The sequence below is a fragment of the Geotrypetes seraphini genome, chromosome 4, assembly GCF_902459505.1.
Source record: "Geotrypetes seraphini chromosome 4, aGeoSer1.1, whole genome shotgun sequence".
Taxonomy (NCBI): domain Eukaryota; kingdom Metazoa; phylum Chordata; class Amphibia; order Gymnophiona; family Dermophiidae; genus Geotrypetes; species Geotrypetes seraphini.
Window position 1 is genome coordinate 285,350,710 of NC_047087.1, and position 22,923 is coordinate 285,373,632.

The window sequence follows — 22,923 nt, forward strand, 5'->3', positions numbered from 1 at the left end:
CAATTTTAAATTAAACATATCAAGTATTAACTTGTACAGAAAGCAAGATCTAAAACATAGAAAAGAACAATCTATACAATACATTTAAGAAACTGAAAATTTTTTAGCTTAGTCCCCAGCTCAAGTCCACATTTGGTTAGATCCAAGATATATTTAATGGTTACAAAGAAAACTTAACTAGAACTTAGGCTAAATTAGCTGACCAGAGGGAAAAATCACTTCCTATTTTCATATTAGGGCTTTAGGTCTTATCCTTTTCTTTTTCCTTACGTGACAAAGAGAGAAACATAGACAATTGGAAAGGTTCAAAAAAGACAAACTTTTCTGAAGAATAATGGACAATACATTTACATGGGTGACGCAAATAGGTTTTAACAATAGAAATTCTCTACGACGCTTTTGGGTATCCCTAGATAGATCAGGGTACATTTGTACTTTTAAACCCAAAAAATCTTTTAGTCTATTTTTAAAGAATAGTCTTAGCAGAAAGTTTTTTTCCGGTGCCAAAGCTTACCGTTAAAAGCAATGTTGCTGGTGCCGCCAATTCCTTCTAAATCTAAACTGAGTATACGAAAGGATGCTGAAAAGTTCTCAGCCCAACCAAGAAGAGAATGTCGTCAATATAGTTAAATCAATGATCTGAAACAATGTCAAAGCACAGGATTTCATTTCTGAAAACTGGCACTTAACAATTTTCAGCTACAGTGGCAAAATAATGCTCAGGATTTAGGAAGTTGGTTGGTCGGGCAGAGAACTTTTCAGCACCCCCTTGTACATCAATAAGACAGGCGCAGTAAGAAAAAAAAAAAAAAAAAACTTGACCAAATTCAAACTCCCCGCCACAGAGAGCAGATCTCTTGTTTAGGAATGGTCTTAAGGAGTTCATCTGGTCTGAACAGTGGGGGAAGCCTGTCATCACCCGGCACTGCCTCAGACTGTGGCCTCGGGAAGGAAGTGGGAATATCCACCATTGGCAGCTAGTGTTCCCTTAGGAAGCTCTCTGCTGCCTTTTCTTTAATCCGAAGCATGCTTGCCCCTTCTAATGAAATGCTTTCCAACCTTCCAGCTGGGCCTGGAAAGGGGAATTGTAGCTCCGACCTCCCGCTGGGCTGGAGCAAACACACACACACACAAAGTCAATAGCTCTGAAATATTAATGATATTTACATAGTGGAAAAAGGCCTGGGGGAAAGAAACACTAATGAAATATGGGCGCTGAACTACAATTAGAAGGAAAAAAAAAAAAGCATTAGAAGACACAGAGGGCCTGATATTCAACGTTTTAAACTGCCAGGAATGGCTCCTGGCTAGAGTTACCATATGACTCCAGAAAAAGGAGGACGGATTGAGACAACCGGGTTTTACTTCTGCTGAAAACAATGGAAGTAAGGAGGACACATAGAGGCATCTGGGCTTTACTTCCATAGAAAACAATGGAAGTAAAACCCGGATGTCTCAATCCATCCTCCTTTTTCTGGAGCCATATGGTAACCGTACTCCTGGGACTAACCAGGCATTTTCAGCAGCATTTAGCCAGACACTGCCACTGAAAATGCCAAGGCAGTGACCAAGCCGAAACTGGCTATTTGAGGGGCATACCGGGGGAAGAGTCAGCACTTAGCCAGTTAAGATAACCACATAAAAAGGACTGCATAAGAAGCAATCCTGTCTCTATAGTCAGTTAAGTTTGGAATATCACATTGGCTGTTTTCTTGAGCTCCATATACCTGGAAATTGAATTCTGGAGGCTGGGCATGGCCAAACCTTGGCCAGTGGCAGTCAGCAAAATGATGATTGCTGCCAGCTGAATATTGGGCCCTGAATATTAAAAGGATGCAGAGAATAAATTAATTGACTCGCGCAGAACAGTTGGCCCTGATTCTATAAAACATGCACCTAGATCGGGATAGTTAGTGATTTAGGCGCCTAACTTAATTTTTTAATTGGTTCAGTTGGCACTATTAATCGAACAGTGCCGTTAATAACCAATTAAAAAACGATTTTTAAAAAATTCATTTTCAGGTAGGCGCGTACATAGTAGTCACCATGTAGGCATCTACTCTGATCTACTCTGAGGTACAATGATACACAGATTTTCGGTTCAGTATTGAAGCTAAAACACCATGCTGTTCTGAAGAAGCTCTGACTATTTGTAACAGAGCGAAACGGAGATCTTCCGTCAGTGTTTCGGGCGTGGGAATTCTGCCGGGCATTTCTTTTACCCGAGCTAAGTACCACGCTCTTACAGCATTATAACTAGCGTCTTAATTACTTAGTATAAAATGAGCAACAGCATAAAATATACCATTTATATAAAAGAAACATAAAAAGCTCTTAGAGAAAATAAGACTGTATTCGATGATAGCCCAGCAATTGGTTTCAACAACCAAGATTAGTTCTGGCTGCTGACCTTGGGCACTGGAGAAATTAAGTCTTCATCTCTATTCATTGAGCTGTGGCCTTTCCTTAGTTTTTTGTTGGCCTTAACATAGGAGTTTGAGTGATCTACTCTGATCCACCTACCTGAAAAGTACGTGTGCCAATATTTTAGGCCAAGAAAATTCTGGCCTGATATAGCGGCGCCTAACTCGTAGACTCCTACTGGTGTCTAAATTAATTTAGGTGCTGCTTGGTGCAATTCTACATATGGCGCCTAACTTTGACTTTAACTCCAGGACCCGCTGGACTGAAACAACTTCCTTTCTCCTTTATTTCAGTTAAGTTAAAAAAAACCTTTTTTTGTTAATTTATGAGCTTTATTTAGAACTCTTTTGGAGTTTGTTCTACATTACTAAGTACACCTGAGATTTTGTTGAAGTCTATTTCATCCCCTTTCTACCAAATGAAGATGGTGCAATGATAGACGACTGAAAACACTCACAGGGGAGCATTCCCCGACTCGTGATTTTCTCACCGTTACACGGTTCTGAGCACCACTTTGGTTACAAAGGCTGAAATAGTCAAAGTTCCTATTTTTTGTTTTGGTGTTGAGTTCTACACTTTGGGAACTTCAGTGTTCTACTTTTACCCAGTAGTTTAGTTGGGGTACCTAACTTTGAATGACATGTGATAGGTGCTGTTTTCAACACATATAATATCTGTCCCCATTAAAAAAAAAAGTCATGCCGGGACTCCCCTGATGACAGCTCCCCCCCACCCCCAAACTTTCCAAAAGAAATCAACAGGAGGAATACCCACTCCCTCCTTCCTCGGCCCCCCCCCACTCCTCCATGATGTTCGGCAGGAGGGATTTCCACTCCTTCCTGCCTCAGCCACCTGGACCTCCCCCCGGTACATCCCCCCGCCCCACCCCACCCCACATGCTTTATTTAGACGACCACAAGAGGGATGTCACTCTCTCCTGCTGACAGGCCCGCCTCTTCAAAATGGTGGGCTTTCCCCTTCCCAGTGCAGCCTGGGATGCATTGGGAGGGGCCTAAGACTCTGATTGGCCCAGGCGCCTAAGGCCGCTCCCATAGGTATCTGAACCAATCAGGCCCATCCCAGTGCATCAAGGATTCACCAGGAAGGGGCCTAAGGTCCTGATTGGCCCAGGTGCGCCTATGGGAGGGGGCCATTGTTGTTGGGGGGGGCCTGGTACACCTCTTTTTTTAATGAGCACAGATTTGTGTGTGTGTAACACACATACAATATCTGTGCCCATTGAAAAAAAAAAAAAAATTAAAAACCTACCCTTCCTGCCCCGAACAGCTGAGCGACAGGAGACTGCTTTGGGGCTTCCCCTGCACATCTGTCAGTCACTTTCTCCAAAGACTGATCGGTTGGGATTATGGCAGATCACCTCGGAATTTTTTTCAACATCAATCGCTGTTTTGAAATCGGATAATTTACTGGCACCACGGCAATTTTAGAGCATCTGGCTCAGGCTCCAGTGAATATGCAGCCTCATCTGGCCACGGCAGCCAGCAAGATCACAAATGGTATCAGAAGCCAAATATTTGCTGCAATAACAGCTCAGAAGCTGGAGGCTTTGTAGGCTATGACACCTTTTACTGCACTAGTGAGAGAATAATTGTACTGCAGATGCTTCCGAAAATCCCAGAGACCTGTACAGTTGCAAAAACGTATGTACTATAAATGTTGACTCAGTAGGAATTGCGCCACTGGGAAAATAGGATGTGGAGCCCCTCCCCCTCACACCAAGAAATCTGCAACCATGAAACAGTGGGTAGCCTGGCACTGATATTTGAACCAATGCCAGGAAGCAAAGGATGTGCTGCAAAAGAAAGTTTCTTTACACCAATTCTGCCTCTGTAACTCAAAGAATTCCATGGTGCCGTCTGAATTGCTGGGTTCGAAGGCCTCAGGATTTTCTTTTAAATTACAGCAGTAAAGTCAGCAGTATGGGATTACCACAGCAACAGAATGGGCAGTGTGGTGTTTGGGGTTTTTTTTTTGTTGTTTCTGTTTTTGTACTGTAATGACAACAGCACCATGGGAGTTTTGCAGTTTAGCAGCACCGATTCCTTCAGTGTCAGCACCGGGGTGGAATCTGGGATCTCGATGTGGACATCACTGGGGGAACACTGTACCTTGTATAAACAACTTGTTTTGAGTATAGCCTCCCATCTGTTTATTCCAATACAAGCTGTACCACCCATCTTGCCCCCATCTAATATCTGTATTTGACTCCTTGGCTATAGGATAAGCTGTATTATAGAAAACATTAGCGTCTTATCTATATTGTTTGAATGTTCTTATTTGTGTTTATTAGATGTTTTATAAGTATTATGTCTTCATTTTAGAATGTATTATATCTCTTATTTGAATGTCAGTGCTGTTAATATTTTTGAACTGTTTTATGATAGTCCTGTTAATAAGTTTCGGTTTACTTATTTTGACTTTGTCTCGTTTATTGTTTTTATGTTTATATTTGTTCTTTTTATGTTATGCTGTTAACAAAATTGCAAGTTTTATGTTGAATTATACCTGCTGTACACAGCCTTGGGTGAATCTCTTCATAAAGGCGGTTAATAAAGCCCAATAAATAAATTTAGTAAAAAGGTCCTCTAGTTCGGTAGTGCTTGGAGAAGTCAACCTTCCAAGAATTTTGAACACTAATTTGCCCTCAGAAATTAAGGACTCCTTTTACTAAATTGCGAAAGAGCTTCTCACCGTGGGCCGGCAAAGTAAATGCTCCGACACTCATTCAATTCCTGAGCGCCAGAGCATTTACCTTGCCGGTCCGCGGTAAGAAGCTCTTCCATGGTTTAGTAAAACCCAGCATAAGTAAACATCAGAACAAAAACATATGCCTGAATGATTTTTCTTGAGAACTCTAGTACAGTAGAATCTCAGTTATCCGGCACCCATGGGGACTGGTGGATGCTGGATAACTGTAGTTTCTGGTTATTTGAGAGTTAATGTACAAATAGTTGTGTCTCCCTTCCCACCTCACTCTATCATCCCCCCAACCCCACTTATAGGTCCAGCATCTTCTTCCCTTCTTTCTTGGTCACTTTCTCTCCCCCTTCCTTCTTTTCTACTTTCTCCCCCCTTCTCTCCCACTTTTTCTTCCCCTTTCTCTCCCACATTCTCTTTCCCCTTCTCCTCCACTCCCTCCTTCCCTGAAGCTGCAGAGCTGATCCTGACAACCCCTCCCTCTGTTCTCGAAGCAGTAGAGTCAGCCCTGACAACCCCTCCCTCCCTAACTCCATTCCCGATGTAACAAAGTCAATCCTGACAACCCCCCTTCCTCCCTCCTTCAATCACTCACCCAATGCTGTAGTGGCAGCATTACTTCCAACACAGCAGAGGAAAGGCTTGCTAGGGCTGGCCAAAAGCTGCCTGCTTACCAGCACTTCCTCTGCTTGCCAGCTGCCACTACAGCGTTGGGTGAGTGATTGAATGAGGGAGGAGGGAGGGAAGGGGATTGTCAGGACTGGCTCTGCTGCTTCGTGAATGGAGTTAGGGAGGGAGGGGATTGTCAGGACAAGCTCTACTGCTTCAGAAATGGAGGGAGGGTGGGAGGGGGGTTGTCAGAACTGGCTACCTGCTGCTTTGTGAAGGAATGGAGAGAGGGAGATTTGTGGCGATGCTTCGGGAGGTTATTGGGTCAGGAGTACCATTTTAGATGTCTTTTTTGCTGACAAGTTTTTTTGCCGGTTATTTGAATACTGGTTAACTGAGATTCTACTGTATCTCTAAATCACATTTCCTAGAACTTAAGCTTTCAGTGGCCTAGGTACAGAAAGGAGAAAAAGTCCTTTAAGAGTAGTATCCACAATGTGAAATTAATTTTTATCTTCAATCAATGTAGGGCTTTTTGTACTCCAGAACAGGACCTTGATTGATTAAATTCATCTTGTTATGTTCATGAGATGGTGGTAGAAATGCAAGATCTTAGATTTGTGTACAAGTATTTAACAATAGAAAGAGCAGGTGACATTTCACAGACCAATTTGAATGAAGACAAATGAGAATTTGGGGCCAAAATGAACTGTACAGGTAATTTTTTCCACTTATAGTACATCTGAGATTGAGTCTTTGCTGGAGAGAATTTAACAATTGAATCCTACCTCCATTTTCAGCTTTTTTTTCTTACCAAACCTATGGGTCTCATTTTCCTCAGCAAAGATTGAGAACCTGACTTATCTCATTATGACAAAGTCATTATTTAAAATCTATTCCTTGGGTCAGCAGATATGGGGAAGTTCTAGAACTGGATGCCTCCATTTAGACCCTCCAAGGATATGTGTTGGGAGCTATTTTATAACAGCACCTGAGCATCCAGGTCCCATTATACAGCACCACATAACGAGATATTGGCATGCCTAACCATTTACACACCCACACTTAGATCAACCATAGACCTGGCTTAAGTGGAGATGCCTAATACAGCAGGAACGTGTGAAATTTGCAGTATTCTGTAAGCCACTTGCTTAAATGCGAGCCCGATCTATGCTCTATCCTTGTCTATGCTCCTCCTTGTATTTACTAGGTTCCAAGTTTATTAAAAACTTATTATCCTGCACCTAGGGTGAGCCTTCTGGGTGGCTTACAATCTAAAATTCAACAGAAGGGGTATCAGTGATTAGCGACAACTTGAAAGTGAGGTTAGGAAAGGTAAACACCTAAGGTAAATTTTATGTTTTGTATGACTCATCCAGTGCAATAATCGCAAAGATAAAGGTAAAGAATTCCACAGCTGAGGACCTTTTACAGAAAAATAGCAGTTCTAACATGTTTGTGAACTATTTCACAACGTTGGAATTATAAGATGATTTTGATTTACTGGCCTAAGAGATCCCGGTGGTAGGTAAGGACTGAGAAGAAGCTTGAGATAAAGATGTTCTCCTGTGTTCAATGTTTTAAAAATCAATAACAGAATTTTATATGTAATAAGATTGTTTATGGGTAACCAATGTGCTTGTTTCAGAAAAGGCGTAATATGATCAAATTTACATAAATTATGGATCAACCGAATAGCGGTGTTTTGTATAATTTGAAGTCTACGAATATCCTTTTGTCGCACACCTACATAAAGAGAATTACAATAATAAAGTTTGCTGAATCACTACTGATGAATCAGCAATGAAACACACAGTGTAAGTAAGGTGTCATTTAATAGCACCTAAGTGCCCTGATGTCACTTTTGCAGATAAGTGTTCACTTACATATGATAGTGCTAGTATTCTAGACATGTATGCATGCAAAGGGCATGTCAGTGTGGGCCTCTAGATGATAAACTTGTTCTTAAAGTGCCCACAGTAGTGATTTTGAGTCTACGTTATAGCAGCCCTGGAAGAGGAGAGGTGATTTTGAACCGCAAGGTAATGGCGGAATAGAAATCTCTAATGTAATGTAATGTAATTTTGTATTACTTGTTTCACTTTGGTGTCCTTCATAGGTCAAATGGATTCCCTTAATACCCAGCTCTGTAGCCTCTCCATCGGCTCTTGCCCTGCCATGTGCACCTGCAGTAATGGCATCGTGGACTGCCGAGGCAAAGGACTGACCGCCATCCCAGCAAACTTACCAGAGACCATGACTGAGATGTGAGTACCAAACAGCAGGGCAACACAACATCCTGGTTATATGTGAAATCGCTCAGGATTGGAAGTAGCTGCTATAGTTAGCTCTCAACAGGGCCAGTTCAAGGGTATCTGACGCCATAGGTGAACCCTGAGTTGTGCATCCATCCCCCAGAAGCAGTTTAAGGTTCTTCCTACCTCCACCGCCAACAGTCTAACACCTCCACTTCCGTTGCCCAAACCCCCCATTCCAGCATTTCCTTCGGCCTTCCCTACCCCTCCCCAATAATCCAGTGTTACCCTTTTCCTTTCTATCCCCCCTCTTCTCCAGAGTCCATCATCTCCCTTTCCCTTCCCTATCCCCCTGATAATCCAGCATATCTCCTTCCCTTAACTACCCCCATTTTAGTCTAGAATCTCCTTTACCCTTCTCTTCCTCCTTATAACTCTATATTCACAATGGTTTTTAATCGAAAACAGCAAATAACATTAACATTAAATACTTTAATTCATTCATTAGTTATTTCTTGTCTGGATTACGGCAATGCCTTATATCACGGTATTACCAAAAAAGAGTTAAAATGACTACAAATAATCCAGAACACAGCCATAAAAGTCATCTATAAGGACAAAAAATTTGACCACATAACTCCTCTTCTGATAAAGCACATTGGCTTCCCATCCATCACTGTGTCATTTATAAAACTCTATTATTGATTTTTAAAACAAGAAACACTGGACAGCCAGAATTCATTAATAAAGTTTTGATACCGTCGCGATTTTTTCGTTCCTCGGAGCAAAATTTATTAGTAATCCCAGCCTTGAACCATATTAATACTAGAAGAAACATTATTTTTTCAGTAGTTGCCCCGACCCTCTGGAACTCACCACCAAATGCTCTTACAAAGATAACTAATCTTGAGAAATTTAAATCTTTCCTTAAGACATTCCTTTTTAAAGATGCCTTTCTAGTGTAAATGTCCTTTTAAGGATATTTATTTTTTAAAAAATGAAACTTTTTATCTTCTACAAGTTCACTTCTATTGGACTTACTTGTTTTTAACCCCACCCTTTTGTTTATACCTTTATATCTTACTTTTCTTTCAGCATTGTAGTTCTCCCCTTCTTTTCCACTCGTACCTGTTTGTTCAGTCGTGTATGTCATTGTTTTTATCTAATCATGTATGTTTATTTTGTTAAAGTTATGTTAAATTTATATTATATGCTTCTACCCTATTTTAAAATGTATAACCACCTTGAAATAAATGATAAGGTGGTATATCGAAATTTTAATAAACTTGAAACGTGAAAAATTTATTTGCAGTTTTTCTGTATTTGCGGGTCTGTTAATCCCCTATAACAGCGAATATGGAGGGAAAGGTGTAATCATTTCCAGTGCTTTGATGGCTCACACATTTCACAGCAGATCAGGAAGAAAAAGCCTTAGAGCCCCATCACTACCCTCCAGAGATCGGATAGTTTGCATCCAGGGTCATTGCTACGTCATCGGCATTTTTTTAAAAAACCCTCCTGTTTTCTTATGTAAAAATGTGTATTCTTAAACCTTGTGCAATGCAGAAAATGATTGAAATACGTGATTTCACCAATTTATACTAGCAAATGAAATACTCATCTTAATGCTGGGAGTTATACTGATGATGTAGCATTGACCCTGGAGGGTAGTGGCGGGTAGGGTTACCAGATTTTTATTTTAGTAAAATCCAGACCCCTCTAGCCTCACCCCCAGGCCTGCCCAGTTCCACTCATCTCCGCCCCATTATGTCCCTAGCCCCACCCCTGGAGGAAATTTCCTGGAGGAAAAGTCCATAGTCTGTTACAGAGAAAGACAGGGGGGAAGCCACTGCTTGCCCTGGATCTGGTAGCATGGAATGTTGCTACTCTTTAGGTTTTGGCCAGGTACTAGGACCAGGATTGGCCCCCATGAGGATGGGCTACTGGGCTAGATGGGCCCAGTAAGGCTATTGGTCTGACCAAGTAAGGCTTTTCTTATGTTCTTATCTTGAATATGTAATAAACCACTGATGTATGTGTGTACGTTTTGAAATGCACTTGCTATCAAAAAGCTAATGAAGTGGAAAAAGCCTTAGATTCCCCTCTTTGAGTGCAGGGAGACATCGATATGATGCTTCCACATACTGGATTGATCAGCAGCTTTACACCCTGAGGCAGCAAGAACTGTTAAACGCTGGCCATCATTGGTGCGCTGATCCCCCGTATAAGCTAAGTACAATTTGTTTTGACTTTGTTGTTTGCACTGCGCAGAGCTATCTTTTGCTTACAGAGAAGGTTTTTTTTAATGTCAGTGAGGTTAGCTACCCTATTAAACCTTTTGCGACGCAGTGCTGCACTGTACTTTGGAGCCGGAACGGCATTTGTTGGATTTGGTCAATGCGGTTTGTATATACCTTATCCACCACGGACCCCTGAGGAAGGTGTTGTCCGAAACACGGACCGTGTTGGTAATAAGGTGGTATATTTACCATACTGCATTAATATTGTAATAAACAGTGCCTACATCTTGCACATGGTCTGCAGTTTTTGTTTTGGTTTTTGCTTGCTGTTTGTTTACTGCAGATTCCGTTGGATTTTCTTTTCGAAAACATACACACATACATCAGTGGTTTATTACATATACAAGATAAGAACATTAAGTTCTCTTATTTATACTTGTGATTATTCCTGTAAAACATCCAAGTGCTAAGCCTGACTTAATTCCACTCAAAACACGCCTCCTTAAGATTTAGATGCACTGGAGACAACTAAAAAGACAACTAAAAAGTCAACTAAAAAGTCAACCAGAAAGACAACTAAAAAGTCAGTTTCAAAAATGCCAACTTGGATGTTTTGACTAGTAAGATGTCCAAGTGCCAGTTTTTCTTTGATAATGAGCCCCATAATGTCTCGGTTTCACACATGGATAGGGTTACTAGATTTTCCGTTTGGAAAATCCAGACCCCCCCTAGCCCTAGCCCCGCCCCCCACGATGCAATGTGATGATATCACGCATATGCACGTGATGTCATCGCATGGCATGCTTGGAGGCGCTCCTGCCCGAAAGTGATTTGCTCCAAACTTTTCAAAACCCCGGACAAAGTGCCGGGTTTTGAAAAGCCATCCGTGGAAATCCAGACGTCTGGCAACCCTACACATGGACACACACACAAAGCTGCTGTCCATAACTCCACACTGCCACACTCATACAAATAGCTTCTCTGACTCACACAGAGGTGCCATCCATATTTTGTATCGTTGTCACATCACAGTAGCAAATAAACTCTTTCTCTCTCTTTTTTTTTTTAAAGTTCAAATATTTTTATTGAAAACATTTCCTCATAAAACAATTAGACAGTAGAATATACTTTCAAAATGTTTTAACAATTAATGTAATGTAAGCAAGGGGTACATATAGGTCTAAAATAAATAACTCCCCCTCACTCTACCCCCTCATATAGAGAGGTTTTGGTGGAATTCTGTTTGGTTGGGAAATATGGATCAGTTGTTAAGGAAAAGAGAGGTAAAAAAGCAAAATTTGATAAAATATGGCTACTGTTAAAAAATTTGTGGACAATAATAAGGTTAGAGATGAATAATATGCATATGTATGTTTGAGTATGATGTTACACTCTTTCTCTCTCTTTGACACACACATACATATCCTGACACCCCATCCCCCAATATACGGTGTTCCCCCGTGAATTCGCAGTTTGTAATTCATGGATTCGCTCATTTGCGTTCTGCTCCGACCGCCTCTTCCTATAGTAAAGTTGGGCTGCACCAATCAGGAGCTGTGTGACAAAGCAGCTCTTGGTGGGTGTAGCCCGACTTTACTACAGGAAGAGGCGATCGGAGCAGACCGCGAGTGATTTTCTTCACCCACTGGTGCTCTCCTGCCTGGAACGGAACTCCCCTTGAATTTCGGGGGAGTACTGTACAAACACAATTTCTCCATATGCTTTGTGCAAAGAAGTCCTTTGGGAATTTGGGAATTCTGTGTAAGTCACCATTCCCTTGTTCTGTTTTAAAAGTTAGAGGTGACGAAGGGGCATAGCAATCAGTGGCGTAGCAGGGGGGCAGGGAGCGCGGTCTGCCCCGGGTGACGGCGACCCTTCTCCTCTCCGCCCTGCCTCATCCCACTTCTCCCCTCACCACACCTGCACCCCCTTCCCTTCCCCCGTACCTCTGGTTGTTCACCGCCACAAGCAAAATGTCAAATTGCTCCTTGTCACTGCGTCGTCTCTCCCACTGACATCGCTTCCAGGTGCCACACAGAGGAAGTGATGTCAGAGGGAATGCTGTTGGGGTCACGAGGAGCACATTAAAGTTCTTTTTCGCTGTGGTGAATAACTAGAGGTAAGAGGGAAGGGAAGGGAGGGGGGGCGGAAATGAATGCAGGGGAGGGGGCACCTCTCTTCCTCACTATGCAACTGGTAGCAATCACCTCCTCTTCCTCACCCTCTTCCTATACCACTGACAGTATATACCAGGCCTTCCCAACCCAGTCCTTGGGGCACACCAAGTACCGTTGGGTTTTCTGGATACTCACCATGAATATGCAAAATCCAAGTTTCCAAGTTTATTTAAGATTTGATGGATCGCTTAATCAAACTTCAAAGCGATGTACATAGCTAAAAACCATAGAACTTTTCAGGGGGGGGACAAAACATGCCACATATATCCACAAACAAGACTTAACACATAGTGAGGGAAGAGGGAAAGAAATACAGTATTTTAAAGAAATTAAGACAAAAAGGGAATGGACAAAAGGGAGGGTGACATTATAAGAAAGAAGGTCGCCTATCACCAATCTGTCTCATGCTTTGAGAAAATATTTGGCTTGGATTTTCTGTTTCTCAGAGACAGGAACTGAGGATGTTTGCAGACTCTGGGCAATAGTGACCTCTCATGGCCAGATATAGTGCCGTGATTGCAGAGTCCTGAAAAGACACCTCCCCTCCCCCCCCCCTTCCAGCTGAGGACTGCTGCTGTTGCAGTGACTGGACAAAAATAAATTCTGAAGGCTGTAAGATTGGGGGTGAGGGGGAGGCAATACCCAGGTAGTTACAAATGAATGCTAATGATGCCTAATCCCAGCCTTGGTTCTGAGTAAGCTGCAAGCCAAAAGAACAGAAGAAAAATCCCAGGGAAAATGCAGAGTATTGTGTAAATTGTTTCCTTTAAATACACTGTACTGTGTTACGTTTTGTACTAGAAAAAGTCTCCCCCCCTCCCTTCAGTAAGCCTCCTCTTAGATAGAATTGCTCCACTCCTAATGATGAACTATTTGTTCTTTCTTTTTAAATTTCCATAGACGCCTGGAACTCAATGGAATCAAATCAATTCCACCAGGCGCCTTCTCACCCTATAAGAAGCTACGCAGAATGTGAGTAGGAATCCGTGTCTTGATTATTGCTTTTAGTTCTGTTTCATGTTTGGTATAAATAGCTTCCATTTTCTTAGCCCGATTTTTGTCGCCAAAAGCCGACACCGCTCTTGGGAGAATGGTTCAGCGATTTTTAAGAATCCACTGGAGTGCTTGTTTTAAAATTTTGTAGAGCCCATTTGCATAGCAGTGTCGGAGACGGCTAGAAAGCGTGCAAAGACCTCGGTAAGTCGTTTTGATAATCCACCGCTAAAATATGTGCTTGCTAAATCAGCCGAAACCTCACGTTAAAGGCAGATTTTGTTTTGAGAATCGGATGTCTAGCGATGCCTAAGTAAACCGCACTTATTTTCCGCCCCTAACCACACCTACTTTTCAGGTAGGTGTCATTAGGCATCGGAGGGCGCCTCCACTTAGGCATTGCTAGGCATCCAAAGCATTCGACAGTGAACTACTAACTGGTTATTCATTTTTTTCAATTACCACGACAGTTAGATCATTTGTTATTTCATTGCCCGTTAATTAAGGCCTTTTGGAAATCCATATGGGGCAAAATTACTTCAAATTCTTGGTGTTCATTTTATTTGGAACTTCAATTATGCCTGAGAGTTCGCTTGATATTCACAAAGATAAACTTCTCTTGGTAATGTCTGGAGTTGGGTTGCAGTTAATCACAAGAAACTGGAAAAATTGGGATCATCTAAACTTCACATTCTGGTGGGAGTCCCTGTGTTTGTATTATCGGTATGAACAAATGTTAGCGGAGCAAAATGGTCAATTCCGGGCATTTAATGACATCTAGAGCCCATTGGATATGTTTGTTAAAGACCATGGCGGTATATGATGGTTTCTTTTATTTTATTCAGATTATTTATTGTATTATTCATATTCTTTATACACATCCAGGAGGGGTAAGGGGGGTTGGGTGGGAGGAAGTTTGGGTTGTTTTAAGAATTTGATGTAGTATAAAGTACTGTTTGTTTGATATTATGATATTTTTTTGCACTTTGTATAAGTTATTTTATAAAATCAATAAAAATTATAAATGAAAAACCCCCAATTACCACGCCAATTTAAAAAAAAAAAAAAGTTGTGCGTAGATTCCAAAGTTAGGCGTCACCAGGTGTACTCAATTAGAGCACCTAGCAGTTCCTAATATAGGCACCCTAGACCAGGGGTAGGCAACTCCAGTCCTCGAGGGCCGGAATCCAGTCGGGTGTTCAGGATTTCCCCAATGAATATGCATGAGATCTATTTGCATGCAGTGCTTTCGATGCATATTCATTGGTGGAAATCCTGAAAACCCGACTGGATTCCGGCCCTCGAGGACTGGAGTTGCCCACCCCTGCCCTAGAAAGAATATAAACCTTAGTGCTTACAAGTAAGTCAGAGATCCGTGTTCTGCTTTAACCCTTCCTATCCTAAACATAGAAGCAAAATATGATAGTAGACAGAAAGCACAAGATCCTTTTAATCTACCTGCTTCCCCTTCCTGTTGTATAATGCAGCTAAGGATCCTTTGTGCCAATAAGCTGCTGTCTGAAATTCTGGTGCTGTCTAACCCCCCGTCCCTCCCCACCCCCTTTTAACCATTCTGCCACTACAGTTAATAATCGGCATATCAACAGCACTTTGAATTCCACCCCTGCCCTTTTCTTTTTTTTAATAAATCATTTTTATTAAGGAATCTCAAGAGAACACAACAGGGTGGGTCATGCTACTCTCTCTGTTGTTTTTTTTCAGATTTGAGTGTATGCTTGACTTACTGGTATTGGTAACCCCTGCCCTTTCCATTTCTTCCGCCTTCTCCACATTCTTGGGTTCTATCTTGCTGCAAAGACGGGGAAAGAAAGGATGGCAAATGGGAATGTAGACAGAAGGAAGAGAAGTAATGATTCTTTTTTGCATTTCAGTGACTTGAGCAACAACCAGATCTCAGAGATTGCACCTGATGCGTTCCAGGGTCTCCGCTCCTTAAACTCGCTGTGAGTAAAATGACCAACTCATATTACAGCACACCATATGGTTTTAAGCAGCACGTTCTCAACGATTATTCTACGTATCTACTATCAGGACTTTCAGGGACCCCTGAAGAAGACTATCTTGTCGAAACATGCACCGTGTTAGGTCCTACGCTCTCAGTGGAATAGGGCCTAAAGGTTTATATGTGGATTATTTTACTTTCATGTGGATTGTTTAAGTGGAGTTTTGGAACTTTGGAACTTTCAATAAAGTCCATTTCAGAACATTGTCACTCCACAGTGTTTTTTGGTTTCTCTTGACTATATCATGAGCTTGCATAAATGCTCACTCTTTATTGAATGCTAACTGTTCCCTTTGTTACAGGGTCTTATATGGGAACAAGATCACCAGTTTACCCAAAGGAGTGTTTAGTGGGCTTTATGCACTGCAGCTGTTGTAAGTAACGACTGGTCCCTAAAACACAAAATTAATCTTGTGTTTATCTTCCTATACTTATTAAAACTAAAGTAGATCTAATTCATTAAAGCTAACAGAGCCGGATAAACCCTTGGGTGGGCCTAAGGCAATTAAGTGCATTGGGCCTCAGCGTGATTTGTGCCATTAACTGGCAATTATCCACATAAGTGCTAGGCGCTATTTATTAATATACAAGCCAGCATTGCTTAGAGCAGAATTTTAAAAAGGCCATTGAACTCGGGCCCGATTCAGGAAACAATCCACGAGATCCAGATTAGATGGCAAATACAAGTAAGTAGATCGATAAAAAGCAGTCATCCAGAAATACTTCACAAGGTTTGTTCAACACATAAAACAATAAATAATTTTAAAAATGTAATTGTTTTATACGGTGAATAAACCTTGCGAAGTATTTCTAGATGACTGCTTTTTACCAATCTACTTGTTTGCTGTCTTGTCTACTTGGGCTTGTCTACATGTCTCATATATTTTAGGTACACTTCCTCCTTTGTATTCGCGGTTTCAGTTATTCGCGTTTTTTGTTCCCAGGCTCTGCCTCCAAATTTACATCACAGGAAATCACTGCTTCCAGCGTTTCACAGAGAAAATCAATGCTCCCAGAGTTGTACGGAGTAAACGCTACACTTGCAGGTCAGGTTATTCGCGGTTTTGTGGGTTTTTTTTAACAGAAAAACCGCGAATAACATACGAAAAGTTATTTTTGGTTTGCCATGCTGATCCCCGATCACCGTGAATGCAGAGGGGGAAGTGTATAACAATTTTTATTGATGAATAAGCCGAACAAAACATTGTTGATCATCAAACCACATATCAAGAACAATACAGTGAATACCAACAGATACAACAAGGTGGTCACATCAAAGCAAAAAAAATCATCATTTTATAAAATAACAAGATATCCCCCCCATCTCCTCCCCCTTCACCCCCCCTCCTATAAACCACATATAGACCAGACCTGTCCGGGGACCTGTGTTCTTATGGCCCCTGTAAATCACAACATGCCCCTTCTCCCCCCCCATCAAAAGGTAAAGGACCCCTATCCAATGCTAGCAAACAGATTAGCATACATGAGAATTATTGGCACTGATTAGTTTGTTAAACAATTAAGTTACGTGTGCAAATTGGCAAGGAGCACAGATTTGCATGCACAACTTTGGTCGCACTATACAGAATCTGGCCTATAACTTATAAAATACTATGTTACATGCACTTCAGGTCACAATTATGCATTAACAATTACAACTACCATTGATTTGGCATAACTGTTGGTTCCTAATTATATCAAAGTATAGAAAGATAAGATACCCTGCTACCACCACAATACAATAATTTAATTCATCTTAAACAATAAGTCTTGTGCCAAATAAACCACCAGCAAACCAACACATTTACAAAAAATGGCCTCAAAATCCAAAGGATAACACGCCACAAAGAGCTAAATCTCAGGTTAGAGTCTTTCTAATATCATAGGTCATACGGAAAAAGGCATGAAGTAAAAAACTCACCTGAAATCAACCAAGGAGAGAAAAACCTACAATGCCACAAAACCATACTTAAACCACGGATCCAAATAGTTTATCTAGCACAAGGCTTAATCAGACAGAGGGTGGCAAGAATATAATTGCAAGAAAGTTTTATATAGCGTTACTTAGCTGACCAGCTGAACAATCTAGTCCCCAAGTCTTCAACCGACAATTGTAATCCATCGTGAAAAAAAGAACTCCAACTTGAAAGGCTTGAATGAAGAGCTAAGCAATCCAAGGATAATCTCAACAAGAGATCCTGCAGGGCCTTGTTTCACGGGGTCGCTGCGTCAGGAGACAGCCCTTTCCAAAATCAATAAGACCACTCACGCCAGTGCCAGCTAATGCTAGTATTCTATAACAGAATCTTGGCACTAAATAGCCAATATACAATTGGCGCTAAGTGCATGGCATTGGGGCATCTAAATTGGCAGCAGGGTGAAAGCCAAGGAAACCATCGGATGTTTGCAAAAATGGGGTGCTCTGAGTTAGATTCGTTCATGCAATAATGATAACACTATGTAACATGAGCTTTGTTCCTGGGCAGTAAGTGTAATTTTCTAATTGCTCATGCCTATAACGTATAGAAAATGTCTGTTGTTTCCATAAAACTTTGCTTTTGTGACCAGGATAGTCAAATTTTGCAATATGCCTATTTAAAATGTGAAAACGCCAAATTTTCATCTTTTCATTCTTATAAAGTCATAAAAAGCAACATACGACTCACAATTAACATGTATTTATATTGAAGTTATACAAAGATGACCGTAGAAGAATTAGAAGTGAGTACCTTTTCGAGATTTGTGATTATATTATAAGTCACTTTCATGAATAAGCCCCCAGATGTAGTCTTCCATCATGTTCTCATATTATGCTTGGTTGTGGCGTACGAACTTCGAAGTCTAATATATCCTGGTGGACGTGCTCACCTTGCTCCTCAGAGTATGCTCCCATGTTCTTCTTGAATGTCTCAAGATGAGCATCAAGGACATAGACTTTGAGGACATCCTACTGGCCATTTTACTGTAATTCTTCACAAGATTCTCAACCATATCCACCTAGTTTTCGGCCTTGTGATTCCTCAGGAAGCCCCGAACCACTACGACAAAAGTTGTTCCAAGCTGCTTTCTCCTTTCTAGTTAGCTTCTTGGGAAATTCCTTGCACTCCAGGATATGGGATCTGATGAAAACACTAGCTTTGACCTTTGCCTCAGACAGATTAGGGAAGGTGTTTTGAAGGTACTTGAAGGCTGCCGACTCCTTATCTACTGCTCTCACAAATTGTTTCATTAGGCCCAATTTGATGTGCAGTGGTGATATCAACACCTTCCGGGGATCCACCAGTGGTTCCCATTTGACGTTGTTTCTCTCATAGAGAACTCAGTTTACAGTTAGCAGCCCCGCCTTTGGAAGTGCGCCTTTGTGTCCCTTCTGCCCCAAAGGCAGAGATAGCAGGGAAACTTGATAAAACTGTCTTGGAGACCCATTAGGAATGCCACCATTTTGAAGTCTCTGATGACCTCCCTGCCATATTCATCATACTTCAAGACACCTAGTAAGGCCTCGTTGCTTTTGTAATCCTCTTTGGGGTGCACAGAGTGAGCCCATGAAAGAGGCGGGTACTTTTTCCCCGTTATGCAGCAGCACAGCTTTGATGCTCCTGGATGAGTTGTCAATGAAGAGACACCACTCTTTCAGGTTACAGACGATTCCAATTGCCTCAGTCAGAATGGTCACACTGTGACAGAAGCAGAGCTCATCTTGATGGGTGAAGAAGATGGAAAAAGTTTGGTGACGCTTCCTCTGATCTTTGACTTGCACTCTTTCACCCAACAAGTTCTCCTGCATGAGCCTAGATGCCAAAAGGGCCTCTTAAGTTTACTCAGCTTGGAATCGATCTGGAATGTTCCTCAAAAGAGGTAATTTTTTTTAAAATATCAATGTCCTGGTCACAAAAGCTAAGTCTGAGGGAGAATGATAGCCATATTCTATATTTTTGTGGCATAGGCTATTAAGAAAGAACACCTATTAACCAGGAAGGAAAAAAAAAAATTGTTACATAGTGAAATAATGTTATTGTAATAATGCAGTGTATCGCAAACTTTTTCGAGCCGGGGCACACTAAACCTAAACCGGAAGTGCGCTGGCGTCGGATTGAAGACATCACCGATGTCAGCACATGCGCAAAGGCCCTTCAAACGGGCCTTGAGCCGAGAAGGGCCTGCACTGGAGAGAAGGGCCAGCAGAGAGAAGAGGTGCCGGTGTCGGGAGATTGCTTACAGGACGTGCCTCTCTTCGCGAGAGGCACGTCCTGTAGACAGTCATCCGGCACCTCTCCTCTTCCCCAGAGTACCGCGGCACACCTGAAATCTCAGGAGGCACACTGGTGTACCACTGCACACAGTATGCGATACACTGTAAGAATGCATAGTGTTGTGATAAATAAACTTTCTCCACAGATTATGTTGGCAATAGTTGACTTTCTTTCCATTTTGCTTCCTTAATTTTTTCCATCTTCCTCTCTCCCCTCTGTTTGTCTCTTGCCAACGTCCCAACAGACTTCTGAATGCTAACAAAATAAACTGTGTGCGGGCTGATGCTTTCCAGGACCTGCAGAACTTGTCTCTGCTCTCCCTGTATGACAACAAGATCCAGAGCCTGGCAAAAGGAACATTTACTTCCCTCCGAGCCATCCAGACCTTGTAGGTTTTTCCTTTTCGGTTGGGCAAAACGGTGGGAGGCAGATGCAAAGGAAGTTGAATGCTTATGGCAAACAGCAATAAGCCATAGAAAGAGAGGGAATGGTCTATGGTTCTCATGAAGGCTTTGAGGCAGTTCTATAAAGGACACCTAAATTTAAGCACTAATTTATAGGTTAGGTGCACTTAGACACAGGAATGATAACATAAAATTGGCATTTATGTTCGTTCTGTATGTGCTAGGTATTCATTAGAATTGGTGCCCTAGTCACATGGTGTGTAACAGCCAATGAGCAGTACCAGTGGGTGGAGCATGGGCATACCATATGCATTCCATCTAGCAGCGCACACACCTTCTAGAACAATATCAGATGCACACATTGCAAGGTGCACATAAGCGCGCCAGCTTTTGCCTGCCATTGGCCTGGTGCAAGCTGTCGCAACTTATATAATAAGGTCAGTTGCAAGCAAAACAATTCAGTAGATGCTAATTGGCCTTCACAACCAATTATTGGCTATAATTTGTTGTTAATTGGCACTGCTTGGCAGTTACGCTTGTGTGCAAATCCATTGGGGGGGAGGGGTGTGGACCCAGGAGGGGTATGGGCGGGTCATGCAGTTACAAGCATGGGTTATAGAATACGCGCATTTACGCACCTAACTATCTACTGTTAGGTGCAGGCACTTGGTCATTTGGCTGGCATACTGGAAGGAGAGGGCATAGGATGAAGCTGAGAGGTAATAGGTTCACGAGTAAATGTAAGAGAATATTTATTCCAGTATTATTGCAGGATTGTAGCAGGTTATTGAAGGAACCTTGGTGATGTGGTGATGATTCATATATATATATATATATATATTAGTTTTTTTGCCCGTTACATTAACGGGTGCTAGAATAGATCTGTACACTTAGGCATTTCTTTCTGTCTGTCTGTCTTTTTTTCTTTCTTTCTTTCTTTCTTTCTCTCTGCCCCCTGTCTGATTTCCCTTCTCCCTTACTTTTACCTCCCCCATGTCCAGTAGCACTCCTTCCCTGCTCCCCCTGTCCAGAAGTAGCCCTTTTCTGTTCCTTTTACCCCTTCCCTGCTCCCCCTGTCCAGCAGTAGCCCTTCTCCGTTCCTTTTACCCCTGCTTCCCCTGTCTAGCACTAGCCCTTCTCCGAAACTTTTACCCCTTCCCTGCTTCCCCTGTCCAGCAGTAGCCCTTCTCCGTTCCTTTTACCCCTTCCCTTCTTCCCCTGTCCAGCAGTAGCCCTTCTCCGTTCATTTTACCACTTCCCTGCTCCCCCTGTCCAGCAGTAGCCCTTCTCCGTTCCTTTTACCCTTTCCCTACTTCCCCTGTCCAGCAATAGCCCTTCTCCGTTCCTTTTACCCCTTCTCTGCTTCCACTGTCCAGCACTAGCCCTTCTCCATTCCTTTTACCCCTTCCCTGCTTCCCCTGTCCAGCAGTAGCCCTTCTCCGTTCCTTTTACCCCTTCCTTGCTTCCCCTGTCCATCAGTAGCCCTTCTCCGTTCCTTTTACCACTTCCCTGCTCCCCCTGACCAGCACTAGTCCTTTTCCGTTCCTTTTACCCCTTCCCTGCTTCCCCTGTCCAGCAGTAGCCCTTCTCCCTTACCTGCTCACTGTCCAGCATCCGCTAGGCCGGGCAGCCTCGGGGCTTTTGCTAGGCCGGCCCGCTTCACATTATCGAAGCGGGACGGCCTAGCAAATGCTCCTTGGGAACGTTGCTGGGGAAACCACCGCATGCGTCACAAACCGCCGAAGGCTCCTACTGTGCATGCGGCGACACAGAGCCACGGATCAGGGATCACGGCCGCACAAAGTTTCAATAGCGCATGCGCGCTAAGGGTTTTATTATAGCGGATATATATATAATATATGAGAGTTGCTTAAGGGATGATTTAAGAGAAGTGTTTTATTTAAAGATTTTATACTATGTAAGAATCCTACAATAATATTGGGAGTATAAATTAAGGTACAAGGTTATAAGTTGTTATCCCTATATTTGAATCCGTATAGAAAATATTTCTTTACAGAAAGGGCAGTAGATGCTTGGATTAGTCTCCTGGTGGTGGTGGGGGGTGGAGATAGAAACTGTGATTTGGCCTTTATCTCCCGTCAGGTTTCTTCGTTTCAATCCGTGCTCGTGCCTAAAGTCAGGTGCAAAAATGCAGACTCACACTAGAATTCTATAAGGGCAATTGCACACGCAGCTACCATTATAGAATGTGCGCTTAGCTTATATTCTTCTGGTGCCGTACTTTAGGTGCTCTATAGAGAACTACCCCCGTAATGTGAATACTGGTAATATTAAAACATGGAAGCAGACTAGCTTATGTCAGCACGTTAGACCAGCGTCCTGCGGCACACTAAACGTAGCGGCCACGGCTCAAGGCATCTGGAAGTGCACAGACGTTGATGCGATGATGTCACATGCATGCATGACATCATCACATTGACCTCCACGCATGAACAAAGGCCCTCCACATGGGCCCTGAGCCGCCAGTGGGGGGGAGCCGGAAGGGAAGACACGCGGAGAGAAGGAGAGGCGCCAGTGCTGGCTGATTGCCTTCGCGTACCAAGCAAACAAACAACAACAACATTGGCTAGACAACTACATTAATAAAGCTAGACCAGTGGTTCCCAAACCCTGTCCTGGGGGACCCCCCAGCCAGTCGGGTTTTCAAGAAATCCCTAATGAATATGCATGAGAGAGATTTGCATACCTGTCGCTTCCATTATATGCAAATCTCTCTCATGCATATTCATTAGGGATTTCTTGAAAACCCGACTGGCTAGGGGTCCCCCAGGACAGGGTTTGGGAACCACTGAACTAGACTGACCTA

The 22,923-nt window shown here is 42.4% G+C and overlaps 1 protein-coding gene across 3 annotated transcripts in view; it reads left to right on the forward strand.

The window, feature by feature from the left end:
- Positions 1–22,923, forward strand: part of SLIT1 (slit guidance ligand 1) — a 606,757-nt gene that overhangs the window by 412,367 nt on the left and 171,467 nt on the right. For all 3 annotated transcript variants that reach the window (XM_033941251.1, XM_033941252.1, XM_033941253.1), the window contains 5 exons: positions 7,871–8,018; positions 13,324–13,395; positions 15,309–15,380; positions 15,742–15,813; positions 19,937–20,080. In XM_033941251.1, coding sequence (XP_033797142.1) covers positions 7,871–8,018; positions 13,324–13,395; positions 15,309–15,380; positions 15,742–15,813; positions 19,937–20,080 — 508 coding nt within the window. The remainder of the gene's footprint in view (positions 1–7,870; positions 8,019–13,323; positions 13,396–15,308; positions 15,381–15,741; positions 15,814–19,936; positions 20,081–22,923) is intronic.